The sequence below is a fragment of the Muntiacus reevesi genome, chromosome 2 (genome assembly GCF_963930625.1).
Source record: "Muntiacus reevesi chromosome 2, mMunRee1.1, whole genome shotgun sequence".
NCBI classification, from domain to species: domain Eukaryota; kingdom Metazoa; phylum Chordata; class Mammalia; order Artiodactyla; family Cervidae; genus Muntiacus; species Muntiacus reevesi.
The window spans coordinates 259,286,331-259,314,228 of record NC_089250.1 but is presented as its reverse complement, the minus strand read 5'-3'; the positions used below and the strand labels follow the sequence as shown (position 1 = coordinate 259,314,228).

At 41.9% G+C, this 27,898-nt stretch overlaps 1 protein-coding gene across 1 annotated transcript; it reads right to left on the bottom strand.

Annotated features, from left to right (window-relative positions):
* Positions 1-1,092: 1,092 nt before the first annotated feature.
* LOC136161231 (zinc finger protein 568-like) lies at positions 1,093-20,863 on the bottom strand. The gene is made up of 6 exons (XM_065925921.1): positions 20,723-20,863; positions 17,311-17,549; positions 16,985-17,043; positions 13,260-13,386; positions 11,987-12,082; positions 1,093-10,293 (listed from the first exon to the last, which is right to left on the bottom strand). The coding sequence occupies exons 2-6, from the start codon at positions 17,357-17,359 to the stop codon at positions 9,323-9,325; spliced, it is 1,302 nt and encodes a 433-aa protein (XP_065781993.1). The 5' UTR covers positions 17,360-17,549; positions 20,723-20,863; the 3' UTR covers positions 1,093-9,322.
* Positions 20,864-27,898: the final 7,035 nt, after the last annotated feature.

Below are 27,898 nucleotides of genomic sequence, written 5' to 3'. Positions count from 1 at the left end.
GGAATGGCTACCCACTCCAGTATTCTTGCCTAAAGAATACCATGGACAGAGGAGCCTGGCAGCCTCAGTGCATGGGGTCACAAAGAGTCAGAAGCGACTGAGCAACTAACACTGCAGAAAAACAAAAGGGTGCTTTACCCAAGTGGGCTGCAAACCTCCTGTTTTTACTTTTAATACTGAGTTGCTGCAAGTTGGAAGCTAAGAAACCATATGGATCTGTCCAAAGGACTTGGGTGCCGGCCAAGTAAGTTCAGTTTGAAACAGGAGGGACCTAAACTTGTATATGTATATATATATATATATATATATATATATATATATAAACATGTGTATATATATATATATATATATATATTCTTTATATCCTTTTCTACTATGGTTTCTCTCAGGACATTGAATATAGCTCCCTGTGCTATACAGTAGGACCTTGTTTTTTACAGGATTATATATTTTAAAACAACATATATATATATATATTCTTTGTATTCTTTTCGACTATGGTTTATCTCAGGATATTGAATATAGTTCCCTGTGCTATACGATAGGACCTTGTTTTTTTACAGGATTACATTTTTTAAAACAACAACAAAAATCCTCAAACCTCCTTATCTGACTGTACCTTTCACAAAAGCCATTCTCTATATATCTGCCAAAAAAATAAAAATAAAATTTTAAAGAAACTGGGAATCGTTACTAATAATGATACCAAAATCAGAAATGTATTTTCCTTTAAAAGAAAAAAAATGTCCAAAGTAACTTGCTGTGACTTTCACAGCAACTTCTCAAATTAAGCAAGGTTTTATGAAACCTAAGAACTTGTTAGGACAACCAAAACTAAAAATTTGTCTTATCAACAACAGCAACATCCCAAAGCCACTTATTAGAAGATATCCCAATAAGTAATACAACTGGCAAGAATAAGATTGTTTAAAGGTTGAGGCGCTGCATACACAGAATACTGACACACTCTTAATTAGGAATTTATTTTATTTAATAAACCTGAACCCATCGGCTAACCCTCCCACTCCCCCACCCCACCCCCAAACCCCCTGCCACCACCCGCCCCCCGCCCCCCTCCCAGGGCGTTCTGCAAGAGAAGACACCTGCGGAAAAACAAAAGCGTGTTTTACTCAAGTGCGCTGAAAACCTCCCGATTATACTTTTAATCCCGAGTCCCTAACAGCTGGAAGCTAGGAAACCACGTGGATCTGTCCAAAGGGCTTGGGCTCCCAGCAAGTACAGTTTGAAACGGGAAGGGCTTGGACATAGCTTGAAATTTACCACTACGTGGTAAATAGTATTCCGAGCCAGAATCCCCAGTTCCCCTTTGAGAACCGACTTCCCAGAAGGACCCTGAGGAGGTTCCCCCTGCCCGCCAGCCTCCTTCCTCCCACATTCCGTAGCCTCTTGCTAGGATAACCCACAGCTTCCAACTCAGGTTTAGCGCAGCCAGCCAGGATTGGCCCTGCTCTCGTCTGGGCATCTTGTGGGGAGGGATTCAGGGAACGGTAGCCAATGGGAAACACGATCAACTATTATTGCTTGGAAACGGTTTCCAGGCAACACAAAGACTGCAAGAAAGCAGGTCCCTTCGAGTATAGACAGCGCTCTTAGTCAACGGAAGTGCAAGGGAGGGGAGGTTTCGCTGACACTGTTGGACTCCTTGCCACTACATGGACGGGAGGCAGCCTTGCAGTACTCCTTTCCCAACTGTGAATCAGTCTGTTGTTCCATGCCCAGTTCTAACAGTTGCTTCTTGACCCGCTTACAGGTTTCTCAGGAGACAGATAAGGTGGTCTGATATACCCATCTCTTTAAGAATTTTCCAGCTTGTTGTAATCCACACAGTCAAAGGCTTAAGCATAGTCAATGAAGCAGAAGTATATGCTTTTCTGGAATTCCTTGCTTTCTCTATGATCCAATGAATGTTGGCAATTTGGTCTCTGGGTCCTCTGCCTTTTTTTTTTTTTTAATTGTTATTTTTTAAATTGTATATTGTGCTTTTATTTATTTATTTTCCATTTATTTTTATTAGTTGGAGGCTGATAACTTTACAATATTGTAGTGGTTTTTGCCATTCATTGACATGAATCATTTTTTAAACCCAGCTTGTACATCTGGAAGTTCTCAGTTCATGTACTGCTGAAGCCTAGCTTGGAGGATGTTGAGCATTACCTTGCTAGCATGTGAAATGAGCACAATTCTACCGTAGTTTGAACATTCTTTAGCATTGCCCTACTTTGGGACTGGAATGAAAACTGACCTTTTCCAGTCCTGTGGCCACTGCTAAGTTTTCCAAATTTGCTGACATGTTGCATACAGAACTTCAACGGCAACAGCTTTTAGGATTTTAAATAGTTCAGCTGGAATTCCATCTAGCTTTGTTCATAGTAATGCTTCCTAAGGCACACTTCACACTCCAGGATGTCTGGCTCCAGGTGAGTGACCACACAATCATGGTGACCTGGGTCATTAAGACCATTTTTGTATAGTTCTTCTGTATATCCTTGACACCTCTTCTTAATGTTTTCTGCTTCTGTTAGGTCCATACCGTCTGTCCTTTATTGTGCCCATCCTTGCATGAAATGTTCCCTTGGTATCTCCAATTTTCTTAAACAGACCTCTAGTCTTTCTCATTCTATTGTTTCCCTCTATTTCTTTGCATTGTTCACATAAGAAGGCTTTCTTATCTCTCCTCACTATTCTCTGGAACTTTACACTCAGTGGCCTTTCACTTCTCTTCTTTTTTCAGCTATTTGAAAGGCCTCCTTAGACAGCCACTCTGCCTTCTTGAATCTCTTTTTTCTTTGGGATGGTATGTGCCTATAAACATTAACAAAAGGTGTTCTGTGGATCTCGGCACCAGGATTCTTGTGCTGGGCACCCAAGTCTGACTTGACAGCCAACCCTTCATACTGTTGGCTGCTCCTTCTCTGAAATTTACATTTGACGCTGGAGATCCTCCAGCATTTTCCAAGTTCTAAGACCCTGTTAACACTGAGATTCGATTTTGCATACAGCCAGTTTCATCAATAGGCTAATAAATCAGAAGTAATAAAGTGAAGGAAAGGGGAGTGGAGATATTAATGCAAGAGATCAAACAGATGCTTTCAGTGAAGGGCCCCTTTGCAAAACCGAACCCAGGGGAAGGTTGCATATTTTTAACCAGCAGTTACTACAGAGTGGGCTGGCAGCAGACATTGCATTTAATTCAAGTGACAGCCATTTCAATGGTCCACAGTTAACCTAGGTCTGAGCACAATGCTGCATTTATAGGCAAAAACAACTGACTGGTTTCATTTCAGTAAACTCCTCTTTTTGTGGGTATTTAAAATTTTTCATTTCAAAGTGGATGTTGGCCCACCTGCATTTTTTTTTTTTTGGCCTCCCCAAAGACCCATCAGGCCCCTTGATTTAATCCCTACCCATTGAGTCTAGAACACCATTCTTCCACTAGGAGACTCTTCCCCAAATAATATTATTATAGTATAGTATTATGCAGAAAATAGGCATAAAAACCTTGCCATTCTTCAGTACAGAACCCCACACCAGAGGCTGAGGAAAACAGGATTTTAACTAGAATATGTTTTTGTTCTATTTTAATCCATACATTTTTATCTCCTTTATAATTGTTGGGTAGAGTTTCAAAATCAATCAATAACTTCCTTAGGTTTATCCTTGTGTACATCTTCCCTGGTCGCTCAGACAGTAAAGAATCCTTCTGCAATGCAGGAGACCCTGGTTCAATCCCTGGGTCAGGAAGATACGCTGGAAAAGGAAATGGCAACCCGCTCCAGTACTCTTGCCTAGAGAAGCCTTTGAACAGAGGAGTCTGGCAGGCTATAGTCCACAGGGTTAAAAAGAGTCAAGACACCACCGAGTGACTAACACTTTCACTTTCACTTCACAATCCCCCTTCCACATATGTAAGATGAAATGCAGGCCACATCCTTCCTGGTGACAAGGACTGTGAGACCCACATCCCAGTTTATCCACCTCCGTGCCTTCCAAGGTGCTAAAACCAAACTGCTCACCCCTAGAAAACAGATGCCTCAAGAAGTAACAGCAATTCCTCTTTTAGGTATATACTCAAGAGAAATGAAAACATATCCACAATTCATGTGCAAGATTTTGTGGACATGTGTTTTGTCTGGTCTGCAGCAGGGGCCAAGGGGAGGCCTGGTGGGAGTATGAATGGACAGTAAATGACTGGGTAGGGCAGGGCCTCTCAACAACAAATGAGTCATTTGGCGGCCTGGAGGCTAGGCTCTGTTGTGAGTGATCTGTGCTAGTGGTAAAGAATCCACCTGCCAATGCAGGAGAGGAGGGTTTGATTCTCGAGCGTTTGATCCTCGAGTCGGGAAGATTCCCCTGGAGAAGGAAATGGCGGCCTACTCCAGTATTCTTGCGTGGAGAATACCATGGTCAGTGGAGCCTGGTCAATAGCATCGCAAAGAATCAGACATGACTGAAGTGACTGAGCACGAGGTAGAGGTGTGACTATTTTTTCTCAGATGGATAAACAATTGTCCAAACACCATTTACTAGAGTCACCTTTTCCCTCTCTCTTCCATGTTTGTTAATGTTCCAATACCACTGTGAAGTTCTGCAGACAATCTGACTTCTGGTAGGGCAAGTCCTTCCATTATATAATTATCTTCCAAAATTTTTATGGCTCTGCAGGCCCATTTTGTCTTCCAAATGAGTATCAGAATGAGCTAGTCAAATTCCATTCAAGAAGTGATGCTGGGATTCTGATTGAAATGGCCTAGAATTTACAGTTTATTTTAGAAAGAACAGACACTTTTAACATTAAATCCACCTATTAGGAACTATGGTATCTGTTTCCTTTCATTCAGACCTTTTATGTCTTTCAGTAAAATCTTAAACTTTTATTCAAATAGATCTTCCATAATTTTTTTTTTAAGACCATTCTGAGATTGTATGCTAAGACTTAATCTCAGATCTATTCTAAGTTTTTACTTAGCTTTATAATGATCTATATTGTGATTATTTATTACATTTTTAAGTAATTGCTACTTCTGTGTACATTTTTTAGTGTTGGTCTTATTTGTTTTTGTTTTTTTAATGAAGCATATTTGATTTCCCCATGGACAAAGGAGCCTGATGGGCTACAGTCCATGGGGTCGCAAAAAGAGTTGGACAAGACTGAGCAACTGAGCATGCATACATAGTTGATTTACAGAGTCATGTTTCAAGTATACAGCACAGTGACTCATTTATAAATATATATTTTTATTATATGTATTCTTTCTCAGATTCTTTTCCCTTATAGGTCATTACAAAAGAGTATATTCCCCATGCTATACAGTAGGTCCTTCTTGGCTATCTATTTTATATATAATAGTGTGTACATGTTAATACAACAGACTGGTTCCAAATCAGGAAAGGAGTACATCAAAGTTGTATATTGTCACCCTGCTTATTTAACTTATATGCAGAGTACATCATGTGAAATGTCAGGCAGGATGAAGCACAAGCTGGAATCAAGATTTCTGGAAGAAATATCAATAACCTCAGATACGCAGATGACATCACACTTACAGCAGAAAGCAAAGAACTAAACAGCCCCTTGATGAAAGTGAAAGAGAAGAGTGAAAAAGCAGGCTTAAAACTCAACATTCAGAAAACTAAGATCATGGCATCTGGTCCCATCACTTCATGGCAAATAGGTGGGGAAACAACGGAAACAGTGACAGACTTTATTTTTCTGGGCTCCAAAATCACTGCAAATGGTGACTGCAGCCATGAAATTAAAAGATGCTTTCTCCTTGGAAGAAAAGCTATAACCAACCTAGACGGCATATTAAAAAGCAGAGACATTACTTTGCCAACAAAGGTCCATCTAGTCAAAGCTATGGTTTTTCCAGTTGTCATGTATGGACATGAGAGTTGGACTATAAAGAAAGATGAGCCCCGAAGAATTGATGCTTTTGAACTGTGGTGTTGGAGAAGACTCTTGAGAGTCCCTTGGACTGCAAGGAGATCCAACCAGTCCATCCTAAAGGAAATCAGTCCTGAATATTCATTGGAAGGACAGATGCTGAAGCTGAAACTCCAATACTTTGGCCACCTGATCCAAAGAACTGACTCATTGGGAAAGACCCTGATGCTGGGCAAGATTGAAGGCAGGAGAATGGGACGACAGAGAATGAGATGTTTGGATGGCATTACTGACGCAATGAACATGAGCTTGAGTAGGCTCTCTCTGGGAGTTGGTGATAGACAGGGAAGCCTGGCATGCTGAAGTCCATGGGGTCACAAAGAGTTGGACATGACTGAGCAACTCAACCGAACTGTTAATGATCTTACATTTATAGACTAGGTAGTTTTATTTTGTGTACATAAATTATACATACTGTTTTATACCTGGTTTGATTAGTTAACATTATCTCCTGGGAATTTTCCCATCTTGATATACAAAAATATTACAGATATTTCTGGTTTTGTTTTAAATCTCATACTGTTTCATAGTAAAAACGAGCCATTATCTATACATTCCTGTACTGGTGGATATTTAAATTATTTTCAATGCTTTGTTTTCATTGCAATGCTGTACTGAGCATTTAAAAAATGTTTACCTTTGTTCATTTATGTGATGTGTGACTACAGTTCTAGGTTGGAAATACTCACCAAAGAGCCTGTGAGTTTCAACTTTTAATGGGCACTGAGATTGTCTGTAAACATCCTATCCCAGAAGCCACCCATGAGGGTGTCCATTTCTACCACAGCTGCCAACACATGACACTCAGGACTGTTCGTGGCCCCTTGGACCATTTGTCTGCAATGTGAAGAACAGACTATGTTTTCCTCCCCTTCTTGTTGGCTGTTCTTTTCCTCTAGAACTTCTGTGAGATGAGAATACAGTAGATCTTCAGATTCCTCCATGACCTTCAGCTGCTGTTTCATACTTGCCCTTTCTACTGTATCTGGCAGATTCCTCAGATCTATCTTCTTGTTCAACAAGTTCAACTTAAACTGTTTACTGTTCCATCCAGCTCACTTACTATATTGTTTTTATTTCAGTGATATCATTTTTTATTTTCAAGTTATTTTGTTGACCGCTTTTAAAGAAGTAATAACCTCTCACATCTCTGTGTAATTAGGCTCATTCTAACAGTCTGCCCTATTTGCTTTATTACCTCTACCCCTTGGTTCTATAAGCAACCAATTTAAAAAAATTTTTTAGAGAACCTTTATTCATTTTTTGGCTGTGTTGGGTCTTTGTTGCTGCATGCAGGGTTTCTCTAGTTGTGGCGAGCAGGAGCTACTCTCTGGTTGTGGTGTGCAGGCTTCTCATTGTGGTAGCTTCTCTTGTTGCGGAGTGTGGTAGCTTCTCTTGTTGCGGAGCACGGGCTCTAGTGTGAGGGCTCTATAGCTGTGGCACACAGTCTTAGTTGTCCCACAGCCCGTGGAATCCTCCCAGACCAGGAAGTGAACCCATGTCCCCTCATTGGCAGGTGGATTCTTAACCACTGGTCCATCAGGGAAGTCCAGTATTCAGGTTTTTACTACAAGGTACCCTGGATGTTGCAAAAATAGTACAGAGAGTTTCTCTGTGTTGGCATCTTTCCCTAAATGTTAGCATCAGAAATAACCATAGTAAAAAAAAAAGAAAAGAAGAAATAACCATAGTACGATTATCAAAAACAAAAAAATGAACATTATACAACATGAAGTGGTTTTCTCCTTAAGATATTGCATGCCACAACTAAAGATCCCACATGCTACAAGGAAGACTGAAGATCCTGAGTGCCACAACTAAGACCCAGTGCAGTCAAGTAAAACAAAAAAAAAAGAATAGATCTTAAAATATTGTATATTCATACAATGAAATATTGTTTTGCCATAAAAAGGAATGAAGTAGTAATATATGTGGCAACATAAATGAACCTTGAAAACATTATTCTAAGTGAAAGAAACCAAGACATAAAAGGGCACATATTGTCTGATTCCTTTTATAGGAAATGTCCAGAAGAGGCAAATCTATAGAAACAGAAAGTAGATTAGTGGTTGCCAGATGCTGGGGGAAGGGATGAATGAAGAATCACTACTTAATAGTAACCAGGTTTCTTTTTGGCCTGATAAAATATTTTGGAATCAGATAGTGGTGATGGTTATACAACCCTGTGAATGTATTAAAAATTATTGAATAATATACTCTGAAATGGTTAAAATGGTGAATTTTTTCTTATTTGAATTTTACCTTAATTTTTAAAAAAAGTTTTACATAGAGTGAGTCTTTGGAAAAAAAATTTAAGTAAGTCTTTATTTTTTGAAGATATAAAGATGACAAAATATCCTGGTGTAGGATTTGCTTTTAAACTACTTCAGGATGGAAGAGAGGAAACAAAATTCATCATGACTTGATTACTGAAGCTAGATGATGGGGACATGAGTATTTGTTACTGTTCTATTTCTCTATTTGTTTGAAATTTTCTAAGCCCAGTCTTTTAAAAGTTTTTAAATACCCATCAATTCTATTCCTAAGTATATACCCAGGAGGAATTAAAGTTTATGTCCACACAATGATATGTACCCAAATGCTCACAGCAGCTTTATTCATAACAATCAAAACCTGGAAAACCTAGAAATAGTCCAAATGTAAATGTCCTTCAACAGGTGAATAGACAAACTCTGGTTCATTCATATAATGGAATACTACTCGGTAATAATATAAATGAACTTCTAAATACATGCAACAACATGGATGCAAACACTGAGTGAATCAAGTCCTAAATGAAAGATTACATATTGTGTACTTTCAATTATATGACATTCTAGAACTTGCAAAATCAACCTATAGTTTTAGAAGTCAGGATAGTGATTCCCTTTGTGGGCCAGTGAGTGGAAAGGAGCACAGACATCTTCTAGGAGGGCTGGAAGTGCTCTTTCAATATTTCTCTGTCTATCTAAGTGCTGCTGATGTGTCCTCTTTTATATATGCGAGCATGCTCAGTCACTCAGTCGTGTCCGACTCTAGCGAGTCGTAGCCCGCCAGGCTCCTCCGTCCATGGGATTGTCCAGGCAAGAATACTGGAGTGGGTTGCCATTGCCTACTCCAGGGGATCTTCCCAACCCAGGGAACGAACCTGAGTCTTCGGTATCTCCTGCACTGGCAGGCAGATTCTTTACCACTGAACCACCTGGGAAGCCCCTTCTTTTCAGTATAAATACTAACAAATGCCATACATCATTAAGCCTGATCCATGTTGTGCACCTCGGCACCTATGCCCTGGCATTAGCCCTGCCCATGGAAGACACCTGCATGTGCAGAGCCCAATCCTGGAAGCCTCTCCCGTCAGTGCACCTTCTGGTGCATCTGCAGGTGGACTCTCTGACTGAAGCCCTTCCCACATATGGCACAGGGGTAGGGCTTCTCCCCTGTGTGCACCCTCTGGTGCCTCTTGAGGGCTGAGTGATGCCTGAAGTCCCTGCCACAAGCCGCACATCTGTAGGGCCGCTCACCCGTGTGGACCCTCCGGTGGATACCCAGGTCCTTGCTCCAGCTGAAGCACTTCCCACAGGCCTCGCACCGGAATGGCCTCTCTCCTGTGTGAACACGCTGGTGCAGGTAGAGGTTGGCTCTCTGGCTGAAGCCCCGGCCACATGTGTCGCACAGATAGGCCTTGTCTCCTGCATGGCCCTGCTGGTGTCGAGCCAGCGCAGAGCGCGAGGTGAAGCGCCTGTCACATACCTCACAGGCATGGGGCTTCCTTCCTGTGTGGACACTCTGGTGGATCTGCAGGGCTGCCCTGCGGCTGAAGTCCTTGCCACACTCATGGCAGCTGAAGGGTTTCTCACCTGTGTGGATGCGCTGGTGGATGGAGAGGTTGGAGCTGCGGCTGAAGTCCTTCCCGCACACACTGCATCTATAGGGCTTCTCGCCTGTGTGCACTCGCCGATGGATGGACAAGTTGGAGCTCCGGCTGAAGTCCTTCCCACATTCCTCACACGTGTGAGGTTTCTTTCCCATGTGCTCCTTCTTGTGCCTTCTCAGAGCAGATCCTGAGTGGAAAACTCCGGAATACTCCATGCATCCGTATGGCTCGTCTTCTGGGAGCAGCACAGGAAGGTTAAGGTGCGCTGTCCTTTCACTGAAGGCTTTTCCACACTCGGCATATGGAGAAGGCTTCTCTCCAATATGGGTTCGCTGGTGAATTAGAAGGTTTCTGAGCTGGCTGAAGTCTTGGCCATGCTGGGGACAGTTATAGAGTTTTTCTCCTGGAGATACTGGCCAAGACAGGATCCCATCATTCTCATCCCTGACTCCTGGGACAAAGGAAATTAGATGATGAAAGTGAGCAGGGTGGGCTTCCCTAGTGGTCTAGTGGTTAAGAATTCACCCTGCAGTGTAGGGAACATGGGTTTGATTACTGGTCTGGGAAGATCCCACATGCCACAGAGCAACTAATCCCTTGCACAACTACTGAGCCCATACTCTAGAGCTGGCAAGATGCAACTACTGGCCTGCATGGCTAGAGCCTGGGCTCTGCAACAAGAAAAGCAATTGCAGTGAGAAGCTTGTACACCACAACTAGAGAGTAGCCCTCACCTGCCACAACTAGAGAAAGCCCGTGTATAGCAACAAAGATCCCACACAGCCAATAAATAGGTAACAAATAAAATATATATATTAAGGAAAAAAAAAAGAAAGTGAGCAGAGGTTTTGTCTAAGGCTGCACGGTGCTCCTAAACACTCTCAGGCAGTAATGGTCAGGCAAAGAAACTTCACGGAATAAATAAGTGCTGCTGCTGGTCTCTGTCTTTCTTACTTTACATCTTCCATTTCTGCTTCAAGGGTAAGCGGAAGATCATTGGGAACCTTTTCCTTAGTAGTTGCTGTTCAATCACTAAGTTGGGTCCAGCTCTTTGTGACCCCATGACTGGCAGTATGCCAGGCTTCCCTGTCCTTCACCATCTCCCAGTCTGCTCAAACTCATGTACACTGAGCCATCCAACCATTTCATCCTCTATCACCCCTTCTCCCCTTGCCCTCAATCTTTCCCAGCCTCAGGGTCTTTTCTAATGAGTCAGCTCTTCAAATCAGGTGGCCAAAGTATTGGAGCTTCAGCTTCACTGTCATCCTTCCCATGAATATTCAGGGTTGATTTCTTTTAGAACTAATTGATCTCCTTGCTGTCCAAGGGACTTTCAAGAGTCTTCTCCAGCACAATTAGAAAGCATCAGTTCTTCAGCACTCAGCCTTCTTAATGGTCCAACTCTCACATCCATACCTGACTACTGGAAAAACCATAGCTTTGACTATAGGGATCTTTGTTGGCAAAGTAATATCTTTGCTTTTTAATACACTGTCTAGGTTTGTCAGAGCTTTTCCTTAGTTAAGGAAACTAAATGTTACTAGAAACATCAAGTCAAATTCCATGAGCTACAAAGGGGTTAATGCTGTCAAAGTATTGTTATCAAAAAGTTAAAAATAGAACTTTCATACAAATATGGAGTGAACATCTGTCAAAAGCATTTTTTGCTAATAAATTTATTTATTTGCATCAGGTCTTAGTTATGGCATGTGAACTCCTAGTTGTGGCATGTGGGATCTAGTTCCCCAACCGGGGAATAAACCTGGGCCCCCCTGCATTGACAGCACAAAGTCTTAGCCACTGGACCACCAGGGAAGTCTCTGTCAAAAGTTATAATGAGGAACCAATAAGATGGTAAGGTTGGTTCCAAAGGCATTTCAGGAGTTTAGGCATTTAATGCTTAAAAAAAAAAAAAAAAATATATATATATATATAATATACACATATATATATTCTATATATATAAAAATACATATATATACATATATGTATATTTTTACCTCTGATCAAGTAAATATTTAATATTTTCAATTAAATTATTGGCATAAAAAGTCAAATAATATGTATTTTTAAAGTTGCTACCTACCCCTTCGTGGATTCATAGAATTATTAAAGGCATTTTCTCCTGGCTGACTGGAACTCACCTGAATAGGAGCTTCTTGGTATTGTTTCTTCCATCCACACATCATCTTCTTGTTCAAAATGGAAAATCATTTCTGGTTCAGACAGCAGATGCCCTGCTTAAGGGGAAAGACACGTTGATTAGGGCAATGTGGTATGGACAAGGACCCTCCCACAAGTCAAATCTTATCTTCTGGTATTCATAAAAGGTGAATAAAGCATTGGGAAAGGTGAAAAAAACTGTTAGGCATCAAAACCACATTTTATATTTATGTATATTTTATATATATATATACTCACACATATACATATATACACACACACACACACACACACACACACACACACACAGAGGCATGCAATCTCAGTGGCTCAGTCATGGCCAACTCTTTGTGACCTCATGAACTATAGCCCACCAGGCTCCTCTCTCCATGGGATTTTCCCAGGAAGAATACTGGAGCGGGGTGTCATGCCCTTCTCTGAGGATCTTCCTGACCCAGGGATCGAACCTGAATCTCTTGTGGCTCCTGCACTGACTGGTGGATTCTTTACCACTAAGCCACCTGGAAATCCCATTTATACACACACACACACACACACACACACACACAGAAACACACATACATATATAAATATATATACACAAAAACACACAAATAAACAGATAAATATATATTCTGCTTCTCAAAACAAAAAAAAATTGTTCTAGGAGTTCCAGGGAGCCTCAGTGAAGAGATCTATTTGCAATTTGTGTGTGTGCTAAGTTGCTTCACTTGTTTCCAATTCTTTGTGATCTATGGAACCATAGCCCATCAAGCTCCTCTGTCCATGGGATTACACCCTCCTCCAGGAGATCTTCCCAACCCAGAGATCAAACCTGCATCTCTTACATCTCCTGCATTGGCAGGTGGGTTCTTTACCACTAGTGCCACGTGGGAAGCCCTATTTGCAATACACAACAGTAATAATTCTCAGTGGGTTGAACAGGCAGTAATGATTCTGTGCCCAAATTCGATACCCAGGTATTGAACCCAGATCTACTGCACTGCAGGCAGATTCTTTACCATCTGAGCCACCAGGGAAGCCCTGTTTAATCTCTTTAGTCTCCTTTAATTTGGATAGGAACTGGCATCTCTTGCCTTCATCTCAGGTATCTTTATGCTTTCTCAAATCTGATACCCACTACCATAAGGGATCAGGAATATGTGGACCTCTAAATGCAAATCTCCTCAGGATTTACTCCATACAACTGAACCAGCAGGAGATCAGGTGGGTTCTGGAAGATGTGATTCTCACCCAAGGAGATGAGATTCCCAAAGTTCTCCAACATCACTTCTCGGTACAGGTGCCTCTGAGAAGGGTCCAGATGCTCCCACTCCTCCTCGGTAAAGTCGACAGCCACATCCTTGAATGTCACTAGCTCCTAAAAGAACAAACGTGGTTATCCTCAGGTATACCCATTCCCACAGAGGAATGCAGCTGACGAGCACCAATGAATTCTGACATCTATATGTGGTCCTGGCAGTCTCCAGGGTCCTGAGTCAGACTCACTTAGGCGCACAACCATGCATCTGTTTGTATTATGTAGAACAGGGGTCCCCAACCTCTGGGATCTAATGCCTGATTATCTGAGGTGGAGCTGATGTGATAATAACAGAAATAAAGTACAATAAATGTAACGTTGCTCGAACCATCTTAAAGTCATTCCCCACCCCCACCCCCCACCGGTCCATGGAAAAACTGTCTTCCATGAAACAGGTCTCTGGTGCCAAAAAGATTGGGGACTGCTAATATAGAACATGAAAAAGATAAAAAGAGGCAGATTTAACAAAAAGAACAAACAAAACTCTTCAGCCCTTAAAGTTTCTCTGGTAAGAAGAGTCAACTTCAACCAGATACATGAAAGGCTATATAATTCCAGAGGTGCTATCCACACAACAAATCTCAATTTTGAGATTTAGTCAGGGAAGGGTCTGGAGAAAGAATCTAGGGTAGACTGGGGCCATGAGGGCAGGTACCCTGGAGAAAGCCAGGTACTAGCCTTGTGGGATGGTTAAAATGTGAATAGAGGAAAGTGGGGAGTTCCAGCTGGCAAGAAAAGGGAGTGGACAATCGTGTGGGAAGGCGCAAGTCAAAGATCTAAAATAAGGACTCTGGTTAATGAGACATGTTATCTAGGAAACCTCCCTCTGATGATTATATACTAACAACGTTTATTTTGGACTTCGAATTCCGACTCACACATCCACAGTAGAAAGATATACAAACACTTGGTACAGTTGCATGAAGGATTAATATTCAGTAGCAGTTCCCAAAGTGTGGTTCAGGGACCCATGAAGATTGCCAAGCTCCTGTCAGGGGTGTCTGTACAGTTAATATTATTTTCAGTAATAATTCTAAGACATTATTGGGCTTATCCACTATCATTTTCTTACAGTTAAAGAGAAGAATTTTTCAGAGGCTACATGATGTGCAATCTTGCAACAAAGAAACTGAGGAAGCAGATATAAGATTACAGCTGTTTTCTATTAAGGCAGACATTAAAGATGTTAGCAAAAATATAAAATATTTCCATTCTTAAAATTTTTTTTTGTTTGGAAGATAAGGGGTTTTTTAAAACTGTGATATTAACTATAATGGATTAATTTTTTAATGGATTAACAAATACTTTCAAGTTTTGTTAGTTTGAACTTCTGATCTGGTAATATTGATAACCCACATAACAAAAGCCACTTTCAAAAGTGTAAAGGGGTCCTGATACCAAAAAGCTTTGGAAATTACTGCTCTACAAGAAATGAAAATAAACTATATATACATGAAATGACACAGATCAATCTCAAAACAAATATTGAGAAAAGGCAGGCACAGAAGAGTACTCTATGTATCCAGCTTCTATTTAAAAAGTTCAAAATTATACTAAACTAATCTACAGTATGAAAAGTCAGAATAGTGGCTATCATTATGGGGAAGCAGGGGTTCTTTCCTAGGGAGGGGTTTGTTCAGAGCATAAAGAGAAGACACAGAATGGCTATGAGGGGAAATCAAGGATGGTGCAAGGATCAGACAACAGAAGGGTGTCACACTGCAGCAGTCTGATCTCTGGTCCATTTTTGGCCTAAATGTTAAGCCTGCCAAATAAAGAATAGGGAAAAGAGGATTTGCAAAGGGCTATTAACTCACAAAGTGTGGATGATGGGAGCACATGGGGGCAAGCAGAGTATCAAGCCAGACTACATGTTCCTTTGCGCAAAGCTGAAGCACAAAAAGACAGGTGATTCTGGGTAGAAAACCCAGAAATCCTTCTTTGAACTGCCTTCTTCTCTGAAATAGTTATCTCCTGTATACCATACAGATTTTTTTTTTTTTGGAGAGGTGAGCTGTTTTTTATGTTGTTTCTGTTCACAAATTGTTTCTCATTTAGGTTAAATATCCAGTGAACCAACATGAACCCTAAGTATACCGGTTGATGAGTTTTGACAAAAGAATACCCCTGTGTAACTCACATACCAATCATGACATATATCATTTCCATCACTCCAGAAAGTTCCCTTGTGTCGTTTGTTCCTAGTTGATTCCCTGCCCTGACTCTCAACAACCAATGACCTGCTGTCACTGTAGATTAATCTAGCCTGTTCTAGAAGTTCATATAAATGGAATTGATACTGACCAGAATTCTTGGCCTTTCCCAATCAACAGAAAATGACAAGAGGTTAGACAGGAAGCTCAAGCAAGGCCTTATTGGGTTCCCTGCAGCAGCAGAGAATAAAAGCAAGTAAAGGCTCCCCTTGCTCGCTCACTGGCTCCCCCGCGCTGGTTCCTTATACAGGATGAGAGTAGGGGTGTGTCCAATGGTTGGGCAGGAGAAATGGCTTAGGTGTTCTGTCTAGCCCTTTGTTGGTGCTGTGTGCAAGGGGCGTGTGTAAGACCTGCTTTCACTCCCAACACCCTGGTTTTGCTCCGAGCTCTTCAGAGCTGACAGTTGGGGTTTTTTGCCCTTTTTGTATTATTTGTCCAGAACTTGCCTGAACTGTGTATGCACAGTTATTGCAGTTATTTTTAGTCTCTTTTCTTAGCATTTTGTTGCTCAAGGAGACACCTGTCCAGGTGTAAGCCTTGCAGCACTGGAGCAAAGGGCCCCAGGTCCCACCCTGTCTCAGAAGCATACAGCACATATCTGGCTTATGTTTTATCTGGCATATCTTTCACATCTGGCTTATCTTTCTCAGTCTAATGCTTTTGATATTTATTCAAGTTGTTACATGTATCAGCAGTTTGTTCTTTTTTTTTCCAATGGAATAGTTATTAATTATATGGATTAAGACATTTTGTTTATCTACTTATCAGTTGATGGTCATTTCTGGTTTGGGGCCATTATAAACAAAGTTGCTAATAGTCGCATACAGTTTTTAAAAATATAATTTTATTTATTTTTGGCTGTGCTGGGTCTTCATTGCTGCACGTAGGCTCTTGTCTAGTTGCAGTGCACAGACCTCTCATTGTCGAGGGTTTTCTTGTTGCAGACCACAAGCTCTAGGGCTCATGGGTTTTAGCAGGCTCAATAGTTGCAGTTCCCAGACTCTAGGGCACAGGCTCAAAAGTTGTGGCGCACAGCCTTGGCTGCTCCGCATCACATAGGATCTTCCCAGACGAGGGATCGAAGCTGTGTCTCCTGCATTGGCAGGCGGATTCTTTACCACTGAGCCACCAGGGAAGCCCCTAGTCACATACAGATTTTTGAGTGGACATATATTTTCATTTCCTCTGGGTAAATACTGTGGGATTCCTGGGTCAATGGTAAGTGTGTGCTTAATTATATAAGAAACTCTAAAACTGTTTTCCAAAGTATATTATACTATTTTACACTCCTACCAGCAATGCTCAGACATTTTGAGAAAGTGCAGTAACATATGCCTAGCCCAGAGCCAGCATAATATACGTGTTGTATTGCTCTCCTTCCCCAACAGCCCAAAATGAGGTGTGTGGGTGATATTTTCAGGGAGAGAAGGCAGACTCTAATTTACCTGTAATCTGGGCATTTCCTCCTCTTCCTGAAGAAGGACAGAATCTTCAGAAGGCAGTGCTGGGTAAAAAGAAAGAAGCAGTGAAAAATGAACTTGGCTCACTGAAACAGACCAGTATCTTAGTTACCAAGAAGGGAGAAGGGGGCATGTCATATTCAGTTGGTGACACTGGTTCTCATTTACCATTACCTGACACACTCTTGCTTAGAAAGACTTTTCCTCTTTGTACTTTCACAGACAGCCTTTCAACCCTGATACTTTCTCCCCAGCCCCCCAATCACTCACTGAATACCTACTATGTGCTTCAGCAGTGATTTAACTCTCACCTTTCTCCTTAGCCTCTGAGGTCACTCCAGCTTCAACGGGGTCCCACATCCTGCCCGCCCTGTTAGGAAGGGAATCCCCGCAGCCCAGTGACTCTGCTGGGGGAATCTCTCTTCAGCCTCTCCAAGCTCCACCTGGAACATCCAGAGGGAGTTTCAGGAGGTGTTGTCTCCACGAAAGACGGAACTCCTGCATGTGGGGGGCCTCCTGCGGCCTTCATGCTCAGGTAGCTGTTTTGTTCCTGTAGGCAGGAGAGGAAATGTCCCAGCAGCCCAGACTTCAGGCTAGGGCCTGGACTTCTCTATTTAAGTGAGGGCGCTGTTAATGAATTAAAGTATAGTTAAAGTGATAAACATTTACTAAGCACCCACTGTGTACAAGGCATGCCCCTACTTCCCAGGGGTACCGAGCTCTGACTTTCTCAGGACTGTAGCTTCACAGGTTGATCCAGTCACAGGGCAGCAAATGCCACCACCTCTGTGAAGATTTCCTGAAAACTTCCCACTGGGGGATGCATGCATGCATGCTGTCACTCAGTCATGTCCGACTCCTTGTGACACTATGAACTGTATCCCATCAGACTCTTCTGTCCATGGAATTCTCCAGGCAATAATACTGGAGTGGGTTGCCATTTTCTCCCTCAGGGGATCTTTCTGACCCAAGGATCAAACCAGTGTCTCCTGCATCTCCTGCATTGGCAGGCGGATTCTTTACCACTGCACCACCTGGGAAGCCCCACTTTGGGATGTTAGTTGCTCAGTTGTGTCTGACTTGTCAAAATCCCATGGACTGCAGTCCGCCAGGCTCCTCTGTCCATGGGAATTCCCAGATAAAAATACTGGAGTGGGTTGCACTCTCCTTCTCAGAGAATCTTCCCAACCAGAGAAGCCCTTTGGGATACAGATCTATAATTCTCAAAAGGTGAACTTGTGAAATTCTCGAATTTCTCTTTTTTTTTTTGCTACCAGATCAGTAAATGTTTCAAAATCTAAAAACCTTATCATTAGAGAGGCTGTGGGAAAATGATCAGTCTTTTATGCTGTTAGAATGTAAGTAGGTACAGTCTTCTTCTGGAGGAGAGCAATTTGATTGTGTCCATCAAATGGAGGGGACAGGTAGGGTCAGGAAGCAGGGTTATGAAAGTGAACAAGGAAACTTTAGGAGATGATAAGATATATTGGTCATCTTGACTGAGATGATGGTTTCATGAGTGTATTAAAATGTCAACATATATAAAATTGAACACTTTAAATACATGTAGTTTATCATGTGTCTGTACTCAGAAGGGCTTTGCAGAGATACACCCAGGCCTGTGACTCACATGTCATGTGTGATACCAAACTCACAACTGGGATACCTCCACCTTTTACACCTGGAACTGTAACTTCTACTGAGACAAGAAAAGACATACAACTCCCCTTTGGCCCTCACTGGTCAAGAGTGTGGAGAATTCTCTTTTGCAGAAAACTGGGAGGTGATTGAGGGCTTCCCCAGTGACTCAGAGGGTAAAGAATCTGCCTGCAATGCAGGAGACACAGGAGGCGTGGGTTTGATCCTTGGGTTGAGACAATCTCCTGGAGGAGAGCATGACCAGAGCATTTCTAGTATTCTTGCCTGAAGAATCCCATGGACTGAGGAGCCTGGTGGGCTACAGTCCATAGGGCCGCAAAGAGTCTGAAACGACTGATTGACGAAGCACGCATACACATGGAAGTGACCACAGGTGTGACCTTCCTGGCTTCGCTACCCCAGAGGCAAGTACCCAGGGGAAGGTCATTTAACTCCAAACCATCTGGGAGCTTAGAGAAGCTGCTGACCACTTTGAGCTCAGGAGTTTCTCAGATGCAAAGTGGCAACAAGCCTTTGGCAATCCAAAGAGGGCCTGGCTGGAGAAGAGCCCATCCTGGTGTCCAAGACAATCTGCCCATCCCTCTGATCCCTAGGCTCACTTATAGAAAAAGCCCACTGAGGAACTTCCCTGGTTGCCCAGTGGCTAAGACTCTGTGTTCTCAATTCAGGGGGCTCAGGTTTGATCCCTAGTCAGGGAACTAGATCCCATATGCCACAACTAAGAGTTCCGATGACGCATCTAAAGATCTCGCATGACACAAGGAAGATCTAAGATCATGTGTGTAGCAACTAAGACCCAGCACAGCCAAATTAAAATAAATTTTTTTAAAAAGAAGTGTTGAAAAAATAAAAGCCTAGTGAGTAAGAAATGAAGGTGGTTTCACAGGAGCACCTATAACAAAAGTGGGGATACAAGATTTTGCCCCCCACCCTCAAAGTCCAAGTTATCTCCAAAATAAGAGACACCAGAACATATTGTCACCATAAACATCAAACCTCACGACTTTCCTGTTGGCTTAGACAGTACGAATCTACCAGGAACACAGGAGACCCAGGTTCGATCCCTGGGTTGGAAAGATCCCTTGGAAAAGGGAATGGCTACCCACTCCAGTATTCTTGCCTGGAGAATTCCATGGACAGAGGAGCCTAGTGGACTACAGTGCACGGGGTGGCACAAGTCGAACACGACAAGCGACTAACACTTTACTGACCCCTGCTACATCCCAAACCAAGGGGCACTTCCTAACTCCTCTCCAGGGCTCCAAACATCTAGCTGCCCTCATAAACACCTAAGAACTTACAGCCCCATAAGCGGCCCCTCTGCACTAAGAATGCCGCCTGCCATATCAGTAAACAAAGGATGTTGTGGCCAGCTCGTCAGCAGCCACTGCAGCCAGCCCCCACTGTGCACCCTGACGGGAATCAAGCCGGAGACAGGCACATTCACCCTAGATAGTTAAGGCGCATATCAAAGGGATGACTTCAGGGAGCCCAGACTCCTGCACTTCGTCATACAAAGAAAATCGCTTAGTTCATTAACTTTAGCTGTCCGTTTTTTTCTAATTAACAGTAATCGTTTCTTCTTCTAACTACTGGGTTTTCTCGCAAAACCCCTATAATCCTGGCTCCTCCTTACCTCTTCAGAGCAGTCCCTCACAGCCATCTGAGAAAGGCCACCAGATAAAACATAAACTTTTAGGCTGTCCGTTTTTTTTCCAGTCAGCACTCCCAAAGCCCTGGACCCTGCCTCACTATCCCTTCCCCACCAACCTGGGGTTGCAAAGCCCCAGCTGCCTCGCCAACCAAAATGCCCGGCATAGGCTGTCCCCCAAATGCAAGGAACCCTGCCCTCCAGCCCTTCAACCCATGGATGCCTGCAGGCCACCAACCTCGGGACCATCGTCGCAGCCATTCACCCCTATTTCAACAAAACCAAGATGCTCCCTGCGTCGCCCCTCAGACCCCGCGACTACCGGACCTTCGGTTTTCGCCTTCCCCTTTCGCACGATCCGGGGACCTTCGGCTATTCTCGCTGCCTTCAGCCAGTAAAATTGGGGGACTCACCTCTCTACGCCTGGAGGTCTTGGGCATGGAGGCCGCCACGGGGCCTTCACCAGCCTTCGTTCCACGCAATGAGACCGATACACCCGCACCGCCGACCCAGAAGGCCCAGCCGATGGGGTCTGGGCGCAAGCGGGCGCGGAGGCCTGGCGGCTGGACCACATCTCCCAGAAGCCCCCGCGCAGGCCGGGAAGCTCTCCAAGCCCCGCCCCAAGGCGCTATTGGGGCGTGGCGAGGCCAGCGCAGGTGAGCTCCGGGTCTCACGTGGAAACAGCTAGCTTGCGAGAGCTGGGCGTACGAACACAAAACCAGACAAGCGCCTCGTCCTACTGTCTACAATCAGAAATAACAAAACACCTGGAATTTCTCGATTCAGGCATAAGTACGTTTAAGCTTATATGCGTGCAGTGCTGTGTCACTTCAGTCATGCAGGCTCTTTGCGACGCTATGATCTGTAGCTTGCCAGGCTCCTCTGACCACGGAATTCTCCAGGCAAGAATACTGGAGTGGGTTGCCATGCCCTCCTCCAGGGGATCTTGCCGATCCAGAAATCGAACCCACCTCTCTTGCCTCTCCTGCGTTGGCAGGCGGGTTCTTTACCACGAGGACCACCTGGGAGGCTCTTAAGCTTATATCCTTTCATATAAATATTTGTCCTCTTTGTTGTTCAGTCGCTAAGTCCCGGCTGACTCTCGGAGATCGCATGAACTGCAGCATGCCAGGCTGCCCTGTCCTTCACTACTTGTCTTCTTAACCTGCTTTTAAAATCATATATATTGAACATTGTATTCTTCCACAATGTTTTGTAAATTCTACATGCCATCTATGTAATTAATGTATTATCTCATTTTTGTTAGGTTGCTTCAAATTACTAGTACTGCAGCCACCACTGCTTATGGTTGTCATTGACTCAAAAGCAGGGAACCGGCAAAGCTTTATACTGAAAAAAAGGGAAGGCTTCAGGTGTATTTTGATCGGAGGTCATTGTCCAAGAGAAGCTAGAGGTGGGCCAACTACAAAAAGTGCAACTTTTGTGGTTGGTTTGGAGGTGGTGATTTGGTTGGTTCTGAGTTGGAAGCAGAGGTGAAAGATAGGGAAGCTAGCAGTTATTGACCAAGTCCTGAGAGTTCTGCACTGATTGCTACCAAGTTTGTAGCTTGGTTTTCTGCTTTCTGCAGAGTTTGTGGGTCAGAGTTCTATCATCATATACAATCTGGCATTGTCTGTTTGTATATCTGTTCTTTCAACTTTAGTGGTTTCAAACAACAGCAATCATTCATTATCTTTCATGGTTTTTCTGGGTCAGGAATTCAGAAACAGCCTAGCTGGACAGTTCTGGCTCAGACTTTTCTTGATGGCTAAACCTGGAACAGTGTGAAGTTCCAGGAACAACTCGAAGCTAGCTGGACATCTCTTATTTCGTGTAATCTCAAGGGTTTGTCCATGTGATTTTTCTGTGTGGGCTAGTTTGAGCTTCTTAACAGCATGGTAGACTTAGACACCTTATACTGCAGTTCAAGGTCCTGAGAAAGATCCAGATGGAAGATGAATCACCCCTTATGGCTAGTCTCAGAATCACAGAGCATCGTTTCCCCTGTACTTAAACAGTTTTAAAAGTCCATCCAGATTCAAGAGGAAAGAACATGCACCCCACTTCCTGATGGGAAAATGATAAGGTTCTGGAAAGAAAAATATGGCAATTTTTGGAAAATACAATTTGCCATGAACTGCAAACAGATCAAAGCAGAGAAAGTGGTTTTAATTTCACTCTGCTATGAAGACTGGAGTAACAGGCAAATTTGGCCTTGGAGTACGGAATGAAGCAGGGCAAAGGCTAATAGAGTTTTGCCAAGAGAATGCACTGGTCATAGCAAACACCCTCTTCCAACAACACAAGAGAAGACTCTACACATGGACATCACCAAATGGTAAACACTGAAATCAGATTGATTATGTTCTTTGCAGCCAAAGATGGAGAAGCTCTATACAGTCAGCAAAAACAAGACCAGGAGCTGACTGTGGTTCAGATCATGAACTCCTTACTGCCAAATTCATACTTAAACTGAAGAAAGTAGGGAAAACCACTAGACCATTCAGGTATGACCAAAATCAAATCCCTTATGACTATACAGTGGAAGTTAGAAATAGATTTAAGGGACTAGATCTGATAGAGAGCCTGATGAACTATGGATGGAGGTTCGTGACATTGTACAGGAGACAGGGATTAAGACCATCCCCATGCAAAAGAAATGCAAAAAGGCAGAATAGTTGTCTGAGGAGGTCTAACAAATAGCTGTGAAAAGAAGAGAAGCGAAAAGCAAAGGAGAAAAGGAAAGATATTCCCATTTGAATGTAGAGTTCCAAAGAATAGCCAGGAGAGATAAGAAAGCCTTCCTCAGCGATCAGTGCAAAGAAATGGAGGAAAACAACAGAATGGGAAAGAATAGACATCTCTTCAAGAAAATTAGAGATATCAAGGGAAAATTTCAGGCAAAGATGGGTTCGATAAAGGACAGAAATGGTATTGACCTAACGGAATCAGAAGATATTAAGAAGAGGTGGCAAGAATACACAGAAGAACTGTACAAAAAAGATCTTCACGACCCAGATAATCACAATGGTGTGATCACTCACTTAGAGCCAGACATCCTGGAATGTGAAGTCAAGTGGGCCTTAGAAAGCATCACTACAAACAAAGCTAGTGGATGTGATGGAATTCCAGTTGAGCTATTTCAAATCCTGAAAGATGATGCTGTGAAAGTGTTGCACTCAATATGCCAGCAAATTTGGAAAACTCAGCAGTGGCCACAGGACTGGAAAAGGTCAGTTTTCATTCCAATCCCTAAGAAAGGCAATGCCAAAGAATGCTCAAACTACCGCACAGTTGCACTCATCTCACACGCTAGTAAAGTAATGCTCAAAATTCTCCAAGCCAGGCTTCAGTAATACGTGAACCATGAACTTCCAGATATTCAAGCTGGTTTTAGAAAAGGCAGAGGAACCAGAGATCAAATTGCCAATATCTGCTGGATCATCAAAAAAGCAAGAGAGTTCCAGAAAAACATCTATTTTTGCTTTATCAACCACACCAAAGCCTTCGACTGTGTGGATCACAATAAACTGTGGAAAATTCTGAAAGAGATGGGAATACCAGACCACCTGACCTGCCTCTTGAGAAACCTGTATGCAGATCAGGAAGCAACAGTTAGAACTGGACATTGAACAACAGACTGGTTCCAAATAGGAAAAGGAGTATGTCAAGACTGCATATTGCCACCCTGCTTATTTAACTTATATGCAGAGTACATCATGAGAAACACTGGGCTGGAAGAAGCACAATCTGGAATCAAGATTGCTGGGAGAAATATCAATCACCTCAGATATGCAGATGACACCACCCTTATGGCAGAGAATGAAGAGGAACTAAAAAGCCTCTTGATGAAAGTGAAAGAGGCAAGTGAAAAAGTTGGCTTAAAGCTTAACATTCAGAAAACTAAGATCATGACATCTGGTCCCATCACCTCATGGCAAACAGATGGGGAGACAATGGAAACAGTGTTAGACTTTATTTTTCTGGGCTTCAAAATCACTGCAGATGGTGACTGCAGCCATGAAATTAAAAGACGCTTACTTCTTGGAAGGAAAGTTATCACCAACTTAGATAGCATATTAAAAAGTAGAGACATTACTTTGCCAACATAGGTCTGTCTGGTCAAGGCTATGGTTTTTCCAGTGGTCATGTATGGATATAAGAGTTGGACTGTGAAGAAAGCTGAGCACCGAAAAATTGATGCTTTTGAACTGTGGTGTTGGAGAAGACTCTTGAGAGTCCCTTGGATTGCAAGGAGATCCAGCCAGTCCATCCTGAAGGAGATCAGTCCTGGGTGTTCACTGGAAGGACTAATGCTGAAGCTGAAACTCCAGTACTTTGGCCACCTCATGCGAAGAGTTGACTTATTGGAAAAGACCCTGGTGCTGGGAGGGATTAGGGGCAGGAGGAGAAGGGGACAGAGGATGAGATGGCTGGATGGCATCACCGACTCAATGGGCACGGGTTTGGGTAGACTCCCGGAGTTGGTGATGGACAGGGAGGTCTGGCATGCTGTGATTCATGGGGTCGCGAAGAGTCGGACATGACTAAGCAACTGAACTAACTACCTACCTACCTAATTCTGCACAATTAGAGTATTAGGGTTAACTGAGACTAACTCAGACTAAGGATTTATCTCAGTGAAAAGAGCAGGACTAAGTTAGAGACTTTCTACAGGATCCAATATTACAGACATGCAAAACTCCTAACCCCCAATACTTTAACTACCTACAATAATCTCCTAAACTTAACTTCTTGCTAATGTATTTTAGCAAACGTTAATGACAAGTAGGAGGGAAAAGGTTTCATGTTCAAATTACTTTGTGACATGCTAGAATATACAGGTTGAACTCTGGGATCTGTTGTGGTGTATTTCTGTACTTTTTATTCTACTCCACTGACCTATTTGTCTATCCTTAGACAAATACCACAATCTTTATTGGTTTATCATAGCTCTATAGCAAGTCTTGAAATCAGAAGTTCTCCAATTTGTTCTTTTTCAATACCGATTTTGGTTGTTCTAGGTCTTTGGATTTCTCTATAAATTTTAGAATGCTTTTATCAATTTAAAATGTAAAAAAACATTCTGATATTTTGACTAGGAGAGCATTGAATCTATAGGTAAATTTGGGGAAATTTTATTAAAGACATTGAATTTTCCAATTCATAGCCATTGTATTGCCATCAATTTAGATCTTTTCTAGGGAATTCTCTGGTGTCCAGTAGTTAGGACTCTGCACTTTCATTGCCAGGCCCCAGGTTCAATCCCTGGTTGGGGAACTGAAATCTCACAAGTTATGCAGTGGGACAAAAAAAAAAAAAAAAAAAAAAAATCTTGACTAACTTCCCTCGGGAATGTTTTGCAGTTTTCCATATAAAGATCTTTCATATGTTTTACTAAACTTATTCCTAAGTATGATTTTATCTTGCCCTGGTTTTGTTGCTATCATGGGAGGGAACACCTTTCATACCATACATTCAAACTGCAATGAGAGTTGAAATTCTGTGATTGTTTTAACAACCTCTTTCCCACATCCCACTACATCCTCGTGCTAAATGTGTGTCAATGATTAGATTCATTAGCTGTTTTAAAGACTCTTCAAACAAGAAGTAGACAGGGTATAAATGAATGAACACAGTGATATCCCAGCAGGTCAGATAACTCTTGTTTATTTGTAAAACATATCCCATTCTGTCAAATACAGATAAGAAAGGTGCAGCGAGAAGACATTGAGGATTGATAATATATTTTCACTTATAATATTTTAGTTATTTAAATTCTAGAAATTCCATGTGAATTGTCTTGTGTTGTATTCCAAGAACCCCTTGCTATCCAGGTCTATTTGGTTTCCAAGTTCAAATACTAAGGAACACTGTATTAACTAAATTGATTTGATTTCCAAGTTTCAGAAAGTGAGTAGCAAGTTTAAAGATTTTTTAGAAAAGTTTTGTTCCAAAATTCAGATTGTGACCAGTATTTATTTCCTTTCAATAGATTACTAGATTTAGCTTGCTAATTTTTAACGTTGCATATTTTCATAACTGATTCTGGGCATATTATCTTTTTATGTCCTTCCAACAAGTTTTATCATTAGGGTTGTGACAGATTCATAAAATCAGATAACTTGCTATCTCAGTCTGTGTCCTGGAAGAGTTCCTAACACATTTCACAGTTTCATCTGTAAATATATATATGTCTTTGGTGTAGCTGACATTTATTTGTTTTTTACTTCACCTCATGGTTTTCAGGATCTTAGTTCCCTCATCAGGGATCAAGCCTGGACTCCCAGCAGTGACAGCGTGGAGTCCTAACCACTGGATTGCCATGGAATTCCCCTGACATTTATTTTTTTAGTTTAAAAAATGTTCCTTTTGGAGAGAATCTATTAAAAGATTTTATACTTCTCTAGTCAATTCTGATATCAAGTCAATCCAATTTCTTTCTAAAAATCATACACTTTGTCCAGATTTTCGGATATATTCTAAAAAACATCTATAGAACTTTTGAGATAAAATTCATATACTGTATATATTTACCCTTTTAAAGTATAGAGTGGTTTTTAGTATATACACTGCCAATCCCAGAATATTTTAATCACCCAAAAAGATAATGTCCTTTTACATTTATTTTTTTTCCTTTTACATTTAAATAGGTAGTAAGTATGAAAACATTAGTCACTCAGTTGTGTCCAATTCTTTTGCGAACCCATGGACTGTAGCCTACCACACTCCTCTATCCATGGGATTCTTCAGGCAAGAATACTGGAATTGCCACTCCTTTCTCCAGGGGATCTTCCTGACCCAGGGATCGAACCTGGGTCTCCCGCAATGTAGACAGATCCTTTACTGAGAGTCATTTCCATTTCTCATTCATGGCACTGTTCATCTATCACTTGTATTCCCCGACCTGAATCAGTGGTTTGTCTACTTTCAATCAGATACATTTTCTATTTTAAATGGTTTACTTTGTCATTTATTTGATAACTAACAATGCCTTTCTCTGCCCATATTTTAGATAAACTTTTGCTTGTTTTAGCTCTTTGGGTTCTGTATTCATTTTAATGATCTTTCTAGTACTTTAATGTATGCATGCATACTGAGTTATAAAACTTCCCATACAATTTTGCCTGCCACTCACAGGTTTTTCAATTGTATTCTTATATTCATTCACATTTAAATAATGTGTATTCTAAGGATTTAGTTCCTTAACCCATGTTAATCAAGAGGGTTACTAAATTAATATTCAGATATTTATATTTGTTGGCTATCATTTTGTTACTGTGTCGCTCATTCTGGTCAAATAATGTGCCCTGTATATTTTCTACTTTTGGGGGAATAATTAGGAAAAATATCCTTATCTCTTCCTACTTATTTGACAGTTATGCTTTCACCAACCCATCATTATATCCATAGCGTTTCAAATAGGTATTAATCTTTGTGCAGTATAAAAATGAAGTCTGAATGTAGACTACCCACAAAAACTTTTTTTCCCTTTTAAAATTTCAAGCCAAATAATGGGGATAGGATAAACTTTCTTATGTTCATTACACTCATTTCTCTCTCTCTTTTAAAAAATATCTGTTTATTTA

Coding starts and splice junctions, on each gene's coding strand:
- LOC136161231 (XM_065925921.1), bottom strand. CDS start 17,359: ATGTGGGACCCCGTTGAAGCTGGAGTGACCTCAGAGGCTAAGGAGAAA. Junction 17,044..17,310: donor CTCAGAGGCTAAGGAGAAAG/GTGAGAGTTAAA, acceptor CTTTTTACCCAG/CACTGCCTTCTGAAGATTCT. Junction 13,387..16,984: donor AGGAAATGCCCAGATTACAG/GTAAATTAGAGT, acceptor TTGTTCTTTTAG/GAGCTAGTGACATTCAAGGA.